The 12,150-nt window shown below is 59.0% G+C and overlaps 1 protein-coding gene across 1 annotated transcript; it reads left to right on the forward strand.

The window, feature by feature from the left end:
• The first annotated feature begins 4,317 nt into the window (after nucleotides 1-4,317).
• On the forward strand, nucleotides 4,318-11,553 carry LOC122383025. Its single transcript, XM_043369082.1, has 5 exons — nucleotides 4,318-5,402; nucleotides 5,913-6,429; nucleotides 6,664-7,123; nucleotides 7,382-7,528; nucleotides 11,453-11,553. Exons 1-5 carry the CDS (start codon nucleotides 4,318-4,320, stop codon nucleotides 11,551-11,553), a joined length of 2,310 nt encoding a protein of 769 aa, XP_043225017.1.
• Nucleotides 11,554-12,150: the final 597 nt, after the last annotated feature.

Here is a 12,150-nt window from a genome sequence, read left to right on the forward strand (position 1 = left end):
GAGAGAGAGAGAGAGAGAGAGGGAGAGGGAGAGGGAGAGGGAGAGGGAGAGGAAGAGGGAGAGGGAGAGGGAGAGGGAGAGGGAGAGGGAGAGGGAGAGAGAGGGAGAGGGAGAGGGAGAGGGAGAGGGAGAGGGAGAGGGAGAGGGAGAGGGAGAGGGAGAGGGAGAGGGAGAGGGAGAGGGAGAGGGAGAGAGAGAGAGAGAGAGAGAGAGAGAGAGAGAGAGAGAGAGAGAGAGAGAGAGAGAGAGAGAGAGAGAGAGAGAGAGAGAGAGAGATGGGGGCAGGCTGTCTATCCAGCATTGACACACTTCAGATTCTCAGATCCTCTCAGTACACCGAACTGATGCACTGAAAAATAAAAAGCATGAGCCCGCCTAGCAACCACTAAGGTGTGCTGCCGTTATCGGAAGGCGGACGGGATATGCAGAGCAACATTTTAAAATAAAAAGAATGTCTCAGCCCGTCTGTCAAATACAATCGATGGTATTTGATCGCACATAAAATTGTGCTCATTTTACGAGTTATGCAAATGCATGGTAACAGTGCGGAGATAAAGGACTGAAAATGATTCCAATGACTAAATATTTTAAGCATGTGCCCACTGCCCATGTATGAACCCGACAACAATCATGCAATAAAACAGCGCATGCAAATAAATTCTGGTACACTTTCGTATTGCAATACCTACCTTACATAGTTTCCCTTATTGGCACAAAGTGTGTAGATATAAAATACACTTGCATGAATATCTGATATCCCGGATATCCACGAACAATAAAATATGAATTCCACAAGGTATGTAAATTTTCAACGCGCATAGTTCTCCCCTTATTGACTAGAAATCTAGCTATCATAATGACAGTAGCAATGTTTTGCGCCTATGCAACCACACAATCATTTCAACATTTATCATCCGCAGAAGCAGACTGCATCATCTGTGGCGTGTCATACAAAAAACAAAGTCACTTTAAAAGCTACCAGGCACCCAGGCCCCAGCACAAAGATATCGAGAAACACCGATTATATACCTATGCAGAGAAGTAAAAAAGGGCAGAATCTTCAAAGAAAAGCTCTTTAATCATGTGTTCAAATATGCAGTGACCACTTATCAAAGTACATATTCTCCTCTCAACGCAGATTGAAGTTTACAAGATGCAAATTAATCCAAAACCCACATGGCGCACGAGCCACTGACATTGATAAGCCAACTGATTCATACTTCCGGTGACCAGACAGGCCATGATACTCAGCACAAGATGGCTAGCTCAGTGCCCGCCTTCGGAGGTGGGCTCTTTGAGACCTAACCTATACCGACCGTCGCGTCGCCGCACTACTTCGGTTTATCTTTATTTCTACACCCAGTCAGCACACCGTACAGCGTCGCTCGGCTTCCCCTCCCCAGCCACCAGCCCCCTTCCGTGTGATAGCTCTTTCAACAGTGATCCGATAAGCTCCCGCCGGCTGTGGTCACAAACCCATTGAAAATTCGACCACATGACACCGATATTTTCCGTCGGCCGCTCCTTACCACGTGTCAAAACGGACGGCATCGCACTGATATTTCCCGTCCGACCGCCTCTGTCACGTGGCAAAACGGACGGCAATAAATCAGTTCCCAAACTCATGTCGTATCGCGGCTTCCGCGCCACACACTGACGAAACGGAAGGTCAATGACAGCTAACATGGGCCGTCTCATACAGCCAACTACGCCCCGCAGCTACGAACTGCCCATTTACCCCAAACGACAACCCCGTCATCAGACACCAACAACAACATCGTAGTAAACAAGGTCCAATCACGTGAATTAATCCACTCACCGCCGGGTAAAGACCCTCATCACTCAGAGTTCGCATCATAAAGCATAGACTACCACTCGACACGACCGCGGCCGCGGGGTGCCTCCCCCGAGTTACGGCCGAATGACGCGCCCGACGCTGTCATCTTGGGCCGGAAACGACGCGTCCCCTCCGATCGTCGGGGGCGACGCCTGTGTGTCGACGGTTCGCCGACGCGTCGCCGACGGTTCGCCGACGCGTCGCCGACGACGGGCGGTTCGTGGAACAGAGGAGCGGGACAAAGGGCGACGCTGCACCGCCCGGTCCTAGCTCCTACCCCAGTTACCCGAGTCGAGATGCCAGCTGAGGACTGGAGATGAAGACGGAGACCAAGACGGATGAAAACACGGAGACGGCAAAGCTGTAACTGATGGACCGTGAAGAACGTGAGGAAACTCACAACTTTTTCGGCCAGTTTTCCTACCACACTTAGAACGCTTATTGGTCTAAAATTGCACAGTGCGCCTCCATCAGATGAGGGACTGACAGCGCTCAAAGCCAGTGTGGAAGGCGATTTGGCCAGCCTCGCCACCTGGTTCAAAAACAACGGGCTCAAAGTCAACCCGAGCGAAACTGAAATGTCATTATTTGGAACACTTCCGGTCACCAAAAAAGCTTCAAATTTCAGTGTGAACTTCGGAAACGTCTCTTTGACACCAGCAGGACGATTCGATTTTTGGGAGTCCTTCTTGATCAAAATCTGACCATGGAGAAGCATGCGGCTGCGGTCGTGCGGCGCTGCTTCGGCATATTGGTCACCTTGAAAAAGCTGAGTCAAACTCTGCCAAAAGCAACCCTCAAAACACTCGTACAGGCGCTCGTCTTCCCTCATCTGGTGTATTGCTTACCGGCCTGGGCTCCCCCCACGGTAGCGATGCGCCAACGTATCGACAGGGTCATAAGCTTCGCCGCCCGGGTTGTGTCGGGAAAACGTAAACACGACCACATCTCGGATACGCGCCGGCAGCTCGGCTGGCTGTCATTTGAGCAGGTGGTTCGAGAGAGGGATTGTCTCCTCGTTCACCGACTGCTGAACAGTGAACAGGCCCCCGCAACCCTCAAATCACTGGTCCAGCATCGGGCTGACAACTCAGAGCGAGAGACCCGCGCGTCAGGCAGCGCAGTCCTCCACACTCGCCGCTGTAGGCTGGAAGCAACTCGCCGTTCCGTACCGGTCCGGCCGATCCGGGAGTGGAACGAGCTCCCTGCTGAGCTGCGCCGTGTGACGGGCAGGAGGGCGTTCACGAGCGGTGTCACGGCCTTCCTCGTCTCTCCGCCGTAGATGGCGAGCTGCCACTCGTGCCAACACTTATATTTTTATCTGTCTAGCGCTGAGCGATGCCTTTAATCTTTATAGCTTTTACCTGGAGCCCGATGCATTTTAACAGTAGTGTTTTTGACAGTGTGCATGTAGTCGGATGTGGCGTGTCAGGATGGGTCGCGCCCCGAGGCGCCGGGCGGCTGATGCAACTGCACTGCTCGCCACCAGAGCCTGGCCATTGTTCATCGGGGCCGTGTCGACTGCGATGAGCCGGATGAGTATCGCGTAACCGATGACTAAGCAGGGCAGGGGTGTGCTGGATGGATGGCTGGACGGGGGAGTCAGTTGGCTGGCGGCATCGGTGGCGGGAGGTCTTGCTACCTGCTACCGGTGCAATAAACGTTCCGGGCATAAAACTATTTTCTTCAACTACAAGCTATTTCGGCCTTCTCTTTTGTGACCCCGCGATGCCCGGGACGGGGAGTGGTGTTGGTGAACCGGTGGAGACGACCGTCGCCGCGGCCGTCGGACCTGGCGGCGGATCATTCGACGCGAGACTGATTCCAGAGTATGACGGAACGACCGACGTGGTGGAATGGTTCACCAGGGCAGAGGTGCTGTGCCGACATCGGGGAGCCGACCTACCAGCTATTCTGCCTGCCCGGCTGACCGGCGGGGCATTTGCAGTCTGGCTGCAGCTACCGGAAGACGCCCGCCGCTCTACGGTGCAGGTTCGAGATGCTCTGTACGACGCCTTCGCCATGGACCAGCTGGCAGCGTACGACGCCTACGCGGCACGTAAGCTACGCCCTGGCGAACCGGTGGACGTGTACCTGGCTGATCTGCGTCGACTCGCATCGCTGTACGGGGGTGTGCCCGACGCGGCGCTGACGTGTGCCTTCATCGCGGGATTGCCCAGCTCCGTGCGGACTACAATTCGTGCCGGGACCCGCGCCGAAGCGCTCACCCTCGACGGCGTGCTGAAGCGAGTGCGTGCCGTCATGAGTGATGAGCGTGGAGGCGCGGTGTTAACGCCGATCACGGCCGCCGTGGAACGACGTCCGGCTACGGCCCCGCGACGCCGCTGCTGGACGTGCGGCCAGGTGGGCCACCTCGCCGCGGCGTGTCCCCGACGAGCACCACCGGCGGGAAACGACACCGGAGCGGCGTCAGCGCCAGCGCCGTCTCCAGGCATGTGAGCGCGCTGCCGACGGTGGAGATGAACATCGACGGCGTTACGCGCCGGGTACTGGTGGACACCGGCTGTACCGATGTGCTGGTGTGCCGCGCGTGCTGCGGTCAGTACCAAGCAACGCAGACGACGTCCCTGCGAGTGGCCAACGGCAGCGCGATGCCGTGCGTCGGCGAGACGGCGCTGACGGTGACCTACCAGGGGCGGCGAGTAACGCTCCCCGCACTGGTGGTGCCGGCGAGACCGTTGGGCTTCGACGTTGTGTGGGGGATGACAGGTGTGCGTGCCCTGGGCGGCGTGCAGGTGGGCGCCACGGGGGAAGTGGCGGTGTGTGCAGCGGTAGCGGCGAGGGTAGTGGACCGTCCGGCGGAGATGACGGTGACCGCCGCTGATTTTGAGGCACATTTTGATGGACAGGTATGGACGGTCGAGTGGAAGTGGGCGGACGGGGTGGGTCCGGCCCGGTTGAGGAATACGACGCCACAGTATGCGGTGCCGGCGGCTGCGCGCGCGGAGTACGAGGCGGAGCTGGCCCTCTGGATCAGAGAGGGTTGGCTGGTGCCGTACGACGCGGCATCTCGCGGAGCAGCCCGCGGTCTCATCCCGCTGATGGCTGTGCCGCAACCGCACCAGGGCAAGGTGCGGCCTGTGCTCGACTACCGGGAGCTCAATGGGTACGTGTCGGCCCACACCGCTGACGCGGACGTGTGCGCCACCCAGCTTCGTCGCTGGCGGCGCCACGGCTCGCGGGTGGCAGCGGTGGACCTGCGCAAGGCCTATTTGCAGCTACGGTTGTCGGAGCACCTGTGGCCCTATCAGACGGTGGAGATCGGGGGGCAGCGCTACTGCTTGACCCGCGTTGGTTTCGGCCTGAATGTAGCACCTTCGGTGATGAAGGCCGTGGTCCAGGCGGTGTTAAGTCGGGATGCGAACGTGGCGCGTGCAGTGGTGCCCTACGTGGACGACCTGCTGGTGGATGAGTCGATCATCAGCGCCGAACGCGTAGTGGACCACTTCACGCGTTACGGTCTGGAGTGCAAGCCGCCAGTGCGCGCGGCGGACGGAGCTCGGTTCCTGGGGCTTCGTGTGGACGCGAATTCCAGCACCGGCAGGTTGGTGTGGAGACGCGACGGACCGGTGCCGGAGCCACCGACCGTGTTGACACGTCGAGCCGTGTTCGCTTGGTGCGGGCAGCTCGTGTCACACGTGCCGGTGGCCGGCTGGCTACGACCGGCTGTGGCCTGGCTTAAGCGGCGTGCCAACGCCGTGTCTGTAGGGTGGGACGACCCGATAACCAGGGCTGCGGAGTCGGAGTCAGAGTCGGAGTCGGAGTCGGTCGGAGTCGACAGTTGTGACCGGAGTCGGAGTCGGAGTTGGAGTAGATTTTAGAAACCCGAGCCGGAGTCGGAGTCGGAGTCACCGAAAATCTGTCGACTCCGCAGCCCTGCTAGGTCTGCGGAGTCGGAGTCGGGAGTTGGAGTCGGTCGGAGTCGACAATTCTGCCCGGAGTCGGAGTCGGAGTCGGAGCTGGTTTTTGAAAGCAGGAGTCGGAGTCGGAGTCGGAGTCGCCGAAAATCCATCGACTCCGCAGCCCTGCCGATAACGGACACGGTGTTGTGCAGCCACGTGGGTCAGGTGGCCGCGCGGATCAAGTTGGCCGACCCGGCGACCGGACCGTGGTGTGTGACGGGCGAGAGTCTGGTCGTCTGTACGGACGCTAGCTCCCTAGCCGGTGGCGTGGTTCTCATGGACGCCACCAGTGGCGGTATCATTGAGGACGGCAGCTGGCTGCGCCCTGAAGCACAGGCCGCGCTACACATCAACATGGCGGAGCTGGATGCTGCTCTGAGCGGCGTCAATCTAGCTATTGCGTGGGGAGCGACTACCATCGAGCTCCGCACCGATTCGGCCACCGTGGCCAAGTGGATTGACGACGCTCTGAGCGGCCGGTCGCGGCTGAGAACAAAGGCGCACGGGGAGATGCTCATCCGTCGGCGAATTGACGTCATCCGGCAGCTGGTACTTGAGTATCACCTGTCGATGACTGTCAAGTTGGTCCGCTCTGCGGACAACCCGGCGGACGAGCTGACCCGCGTGCCACAGTCCTGGCTGCGTGAGGCGTCCGCAGCAGACGAGGCGGTAGGAACCGAGGAGCATGGTCCGACTGTGGCGGCCGTCGTAGATCCGCGGGGCGAAGCGGACGGGGTGCAGGTTCGTGCTGTGCACGAAAGCGCGGGACACCCGGGCGTGAGACGGACGTTGTGGCACGCGAGGCGGGCGCTGGATAAGCGCGTGCGTCGGGCGGTCGCGAGGGACGTGGTGACGGGGTGCGATGTGTGCTAAGCACATGACCCGGCGCCAGTGCGGTGGCAGCGTGACCGCCTGGAGGTGTCCCGGGACTGGGACAGGTTGGCGGTGGACGTGGTGCACGTGAGAGATGCTAAGTTCCTGACGGTGATCGACTGTGGGCCCTCACGTTTCGCGCTCTGGAAGCATCTGGAGCGGGCCACGGCGCAAAACGTGTGCACGGCGCTGGAGGCGGTGTTCCTCGAGCATGGCGCGCCGCGGGAGATACTACTGGACAACGCGACGGAGTTCCGAGGCGGAACGATGGCGGCACTGACCGCCAGGTGGGATATTCAACTCCGATTCCGAGCGGTGTACGAGGCCGGCGGCAACGGTATCGTGGAGCGAATGCACCGTACCATCAAGGTGATGGTGGCACGGTCGGGCTGCTCGGTGGCAGAAGCTGTCCATCGATACAACCATGTGCCGCGCAGCCGCGAGGACGCCGACTCCGCTCCGGCAGCCCGCCGGTTCAAGCGACCCGGCCGTGACCTGCCACTGTCACTGGATTCTGGGAATGATCGGCCATTCGAGCCACCGCGGACCGGCCCGCTGCAGGTCGGGGAACCCGTCTGGGTGCGCGTCCGTGGCCGGACCCCATGCATAGACCGGTCGCGCCCCGGTGTGGTGACGGCGCAGCTACCAGCCCCGCTCGTTGCCGTGGATAGCATGCCATGGCACGTGCGGGATGTGCGCCGCCGTTACCCCGGCGTGGCCGCCGGCGGCGCTCCACCGTCGCCGGCAGGTGATGAAGGGGACGACTTCACCGACGTGGTCCGGCCTGCGCAGCCCCAGCTCGAGACGGCGCAGCCGGCTGTGGAGCAGCAGTGCGTGTCTCCACCGCCCACGACGCCAACGCCACCACCGGACGAGGACGCGTCGACTCAGTGTAGTCAGAGCGGGACGTCTTTACCCGAGACGTTCTACCGGGACGACGCGCCGGTTCCGTCGCCTGCGAATCCAAACATGTGTGAATACTGGCGATCGTATGGGGTGGAACGTATTGCGGGCGGTGATGACGTCCCTGTAGGGACAGTGTGGCCGGTAGGGCCGGTGCGTGCCACATCGGTGCGCCGAAGCGAACGGATACGCGAACGCGCGCATGCCGACTGGAGAGCGTGGTTACGGGCGGTTGAGGAGCGGTCGTCTGAGGTGTCGGATGATAGTGCCATGATCTTGAAAGATCAGGGGGAAGTGTAGTCGGATGTGGCGTGTCAGGATGGGTCGTGCCCCGAGGCGCCGGGCGGCTGATGCAACTGCACTGCTCGCCACCAGAGCCTGGCCATTGTTCATCGGGGCCGTGTCGACTGCGATGAGCCGGATGAGTATCGCGTAACCGATGACTAAGCAGGGCAGGGGTGTGCTGGATGGATGGCTGGACGGGGGAGTCAGTTGGCTGGCGGCATCGGTGGCGGGAGGTCTTGCTACCTGCTACCGGTGCAATAAACGTTCCGGGCATAAAACTATTTTCTTCAACTACAGTGCACTTATTTGCTTTTCTCATGACATTGACCATGTCTGTGGATGATTGTGACAATGTATGACTCTGTGGGAGTAAGAGCCAACTGCATGTTGGAACCCACACATACATACATACAACATAATTCCCAGACAAGTTTAATCAAGAAATCGTTTACCTATCCTCTTCCCAGGATCGCAGCCACCAGAGTTTCTGAGACCACCACCACCGCTATATGTAGCGTTCTTTGCCATAACTATCTGCTTAACCTCAGCATTGTGCTGCAGAGTTACCGGTACCTGACTCTACATATATTATGCAAGTCTCTGCAAGGTAGTTGCAGCGCTGGCCCCTACGAGTACTGATCCCAGAGCCGTGAGGACAGAGGACCCACTGGGACAGACACAGAGCTGGGGAGCGATCGGCCCGCACCGGTGACCTCCGCGAACGATCACCAATCGGCCGACGGCGATCCCCGGTGACACGTCAGTCCGAGCAGGGGCGGAGCGCGGGGATATAGGACGTCCACCGTACCGGTCGGATGTGTGGGATATGTGACAGCCGCCCGCTGGGAGACGTGGGGTCATCGGTACGAGACGGCGGGATATATGACCGCCACCGGCGGGACACTCTGGAATGAGTAGTGTCCATCGGCGCGATGGGAGACGTGACGGAGACGTGACGGAGACGTGTCCACCGGTGAAGACGGAGAGATGAGCAGTGGCTGCTGTAGGCAGATACGATAGAGCGGCAATAATCAGTTTAGACAGAGACTGACAACAACTGACGGAAAGTGACCACAACAAACTGACGAACAGGCATGCAAGCCAAGAAATGTTGCATGGAGAAATGGGGCTCGACCCGTAAATACCTACTCCTTCTGGGCCATCGGAAATCTTGCATTATACAAATATTACCAGAACGGGTAACCTATTCAAAAATACATCTACACCTTTCAACAATTTATCCCATAAGAATAACAAAAACTTGCAAATTACCACCGTCGTCTCCATTTCCAGTGACGATGACGACCAAACTCAAGCTATTCCCAGCAAACCGCCCTCGCACAAGATAGGTCAAAACTGCACTGCACTGTCATCCCCTTGATCCTATTATCAGCCTCACAAGGTGCCCCAGATCGCACCGAAAATAGTCCGATTGCAGCAGCCGTCTAAAATAGCCTTTCCGAGTCAGGCGCCTCACCACCTCCCCGCGCCCCGCCCCACACCGGGGGATGAGGGGGGGGGGGGACGGCTCTAAACGCGGACTGTTGAACAGACCGGGGAGTTTCGCAGCTCTCCGGCCACCTGTTGAATAATCAGAGCTAAACAGAGCCGGCTACTGACGGCCCGCTGCCGCAGCTCCCAACCGGATCTCGGGGGGGGGGGGGGGGGAGGGTTACCCAGCCCCATCCGAGAGTAAAACAGAAGCCCTGGGAGCATATTGGAGGGGATGTCGCTGGACTATGTTACAGGGAGAAACGAGTAGAGGGAAGAATGGCCTGGCTCAGTCTCAATCAAACAAATAAAATGTATGAAATGCAACACATCCGTATGGGAAGCGGCGCCACTGAATGTTTTCCTTTTATAATTAAGTAACCTCCAAAAACTAATTATTCCGGTTGTTCAAAGCCAGCCGTCGGCGTGAAATGTGTCACACAGGTAACCATCCCGAGTCAGCTGACAGTGACTGACGTGTTTTGCACCTCTGCTCTCCGTGTGAGTTCCATGTCGTCCACGACGCGGCTCAGCCGGCGCCAGTAAGCCGACCAGGCTTACCGACCAGGTAACGGTGCCGGTATGGTCCGCGACGCTCCGAAAGCAGCGGATAATTGGGCTTAGCGACGTGCTAGGTGGGATGAGGATGGATAACATGGGAAAGCCGGCGAGACGCACGCAGCTCGCCGCCACCTAAGACGCTAATACTGATGGAATGACGGCGATCAAAGAAATAACGTCCTCGATGAGTTGGGATCGGTCACCGCTATGCACCGGCCTGATATGAGCCAAACATCAGCGAACTCAATACTCCCCGCTTTCTCCCCCACATTCCCATCCAATTAAGCATCTTCACCATGTTTTCTAATTCCTGTCCAAGTGTCCAATCTATTTTCTGTTCCCCGATTCTCGCACCCAACTGTCAAAGCAGGCTCAGTTGACAATCACTCTTCCCTTCCAAACAAACGTCCCTCCAGTCCAACTCTTCGTAATTCGACTCCACCAGACCTTCTCCCTAGAGGCCAACATATTCGTTTCCAGCTCATCTACCCTTCATAACTCCTCAGTCGTGATCAGCTCCACTGCTGGTTCGGCAGGCTCTCCACCCCTAACTCACATCTCCGGTCACTGTTCCTGCGGTCAGTCACCGAAAGGACAGCGGGGCGACAGGGCGGGACTGCCCCAGCTCACCCCTGAGCTGGGGCCCTGTCATCCACCCCAGAGTCGGATCCGCACCGTCGGTAGATCGGAGATAATCGGCAATCGACGGCCAGTCGGACCGGCGGACGCACAGGGGAGCAGCCAGCAGGGAGCGGAGGGGATCGAACCAGGCTGAGGGTGCGGAGCGGAGGGGTAACACAGGACAGGGAGACGAAGGGGAGACGTGAAAGGCACGGATGATGAATGGCGGATTGAGAAGATTGTGGTGGTGCGGGATCAAGCCGGGTGAGCGGCAGGCCAGGACGGGAAGGGGTGCAGCAGCGGATGACGAAAGCAGTCCGGGATATTCCGGGCAAATAAAGAACAGGTGACCCCGGGATGGGACGTTGGGGACAGGAGCAGCACAGGTGACCCCGGATGGGACATTGGGGACAGGAGCAGCACAGGTGATCCCGAGATATGGCGTGGGGACAGGAGGAGCACAGGTGATCCAGAGATATGGCGTGGGGACAGGAGCAGCACAGGTGACCCCGGGATGGGACGTTGGGGACAGGAGCAGCACAGGTGACCCCGGATGGGACGTTGGGGACAGGAGCAGCACAGGTGATCCCGAGATATGGCGTGGGGACAGGAGGAGCACAGGACGTGCTGGCAGACCCCGGTGATTGACAGCGGCCGTCAGCCACGGCGCGGGGCTGGAATCCACCGCCACCACGGGCGGTCATATATTTCACGCTTATCGACACTCCATTACACTCCTCGTCAGGCCGCTCGGTGCGTGTCGATAGCCACACCACCTCTCCCCGCGCGGAGCGCAGCGCGTGCGGTGCTAATCTGGCTATTTCTGAGCGGCCGCTGCACCGTCAGCCGGTGAGCTGTGACCGCGTACAGTCATATGTCTGCGCTGATATGTGGACCCTCGGGCGGATGGCAGTAGGGCTGATAACAAACCTGTTGGCTGCCCGACGCTGCGGCCCAGGTGGGGTCGATGGGGACAGCCGAGCCGATGGAGTTACTGAGGTAGGACCGCGTGAACAGGTCGAGCTACTGGCGAACGTGAGCGAGACAGTCAGCGACTGAGGGACGGCGGACTGGTGGCGGACTCAGACACCTGCTGCCTTCGCCATAAGAAACTCCTCGAGGGACTACAGACCGGACTTACCCCACCCTGATAGGAGAAACAATAAGTAACTGGCAGCTAAGACAGCCGGCGACCATAGCAGTAGACGTCCGACATAGCAGATATAGCTGAAGTTCACTGTGACAGCCTCACGACGCATCGACAGCAGGGAAGAGCGGCAGCGACCGCAGTCTTAACTGCCTCAGGCCATCTGATAACTGGTTTCGCGCCTGGGTCGCCAAAGTGGAAAGCCGACCCGACCCCGTTCTCCCTGCAGCCGCGCTGTGCACTGCACGAGGAAAGGCGCCGCCTCCAACGCCGGCGCCGGTCCAACGGCCGCCGCGCCGCCGCGCCGGCTTACACACTACACAGCCATTCAAATGGCGCCACGGTCGGCGTCTGGCAAGTCACGCGAACGACGGAGCCGCCTGCAATGAATGGACGGCCGACACTGAGAAATGTTTATGGACCCGACAAGGAAAAGGTGAAAGGAGTTTTTAATGTCAGTGGCTCGTGTGGCGAGAAAAGTATCACTATCACGTGCTCAATCAGACTAA

This window comes from Amphibalanus amphitrite, unplaced genomic scaffold (genome assembly GCF_019059575.1).
Source record: "Amphibalanus amphitrite isolate SeventyFive unplaced genomic scaffold, NRLGWU_Aamphi_draft 000153F_arrow, whole genome shotgun sequence".
NCBI classification, from domain to species: domain Eukaryota; kingdom Metazoa; phylum Arthropoda; class Thecostraca; order Balanomorpha; family Balanidae; genus Amphibalanus; species Amphibalanus amphitrite.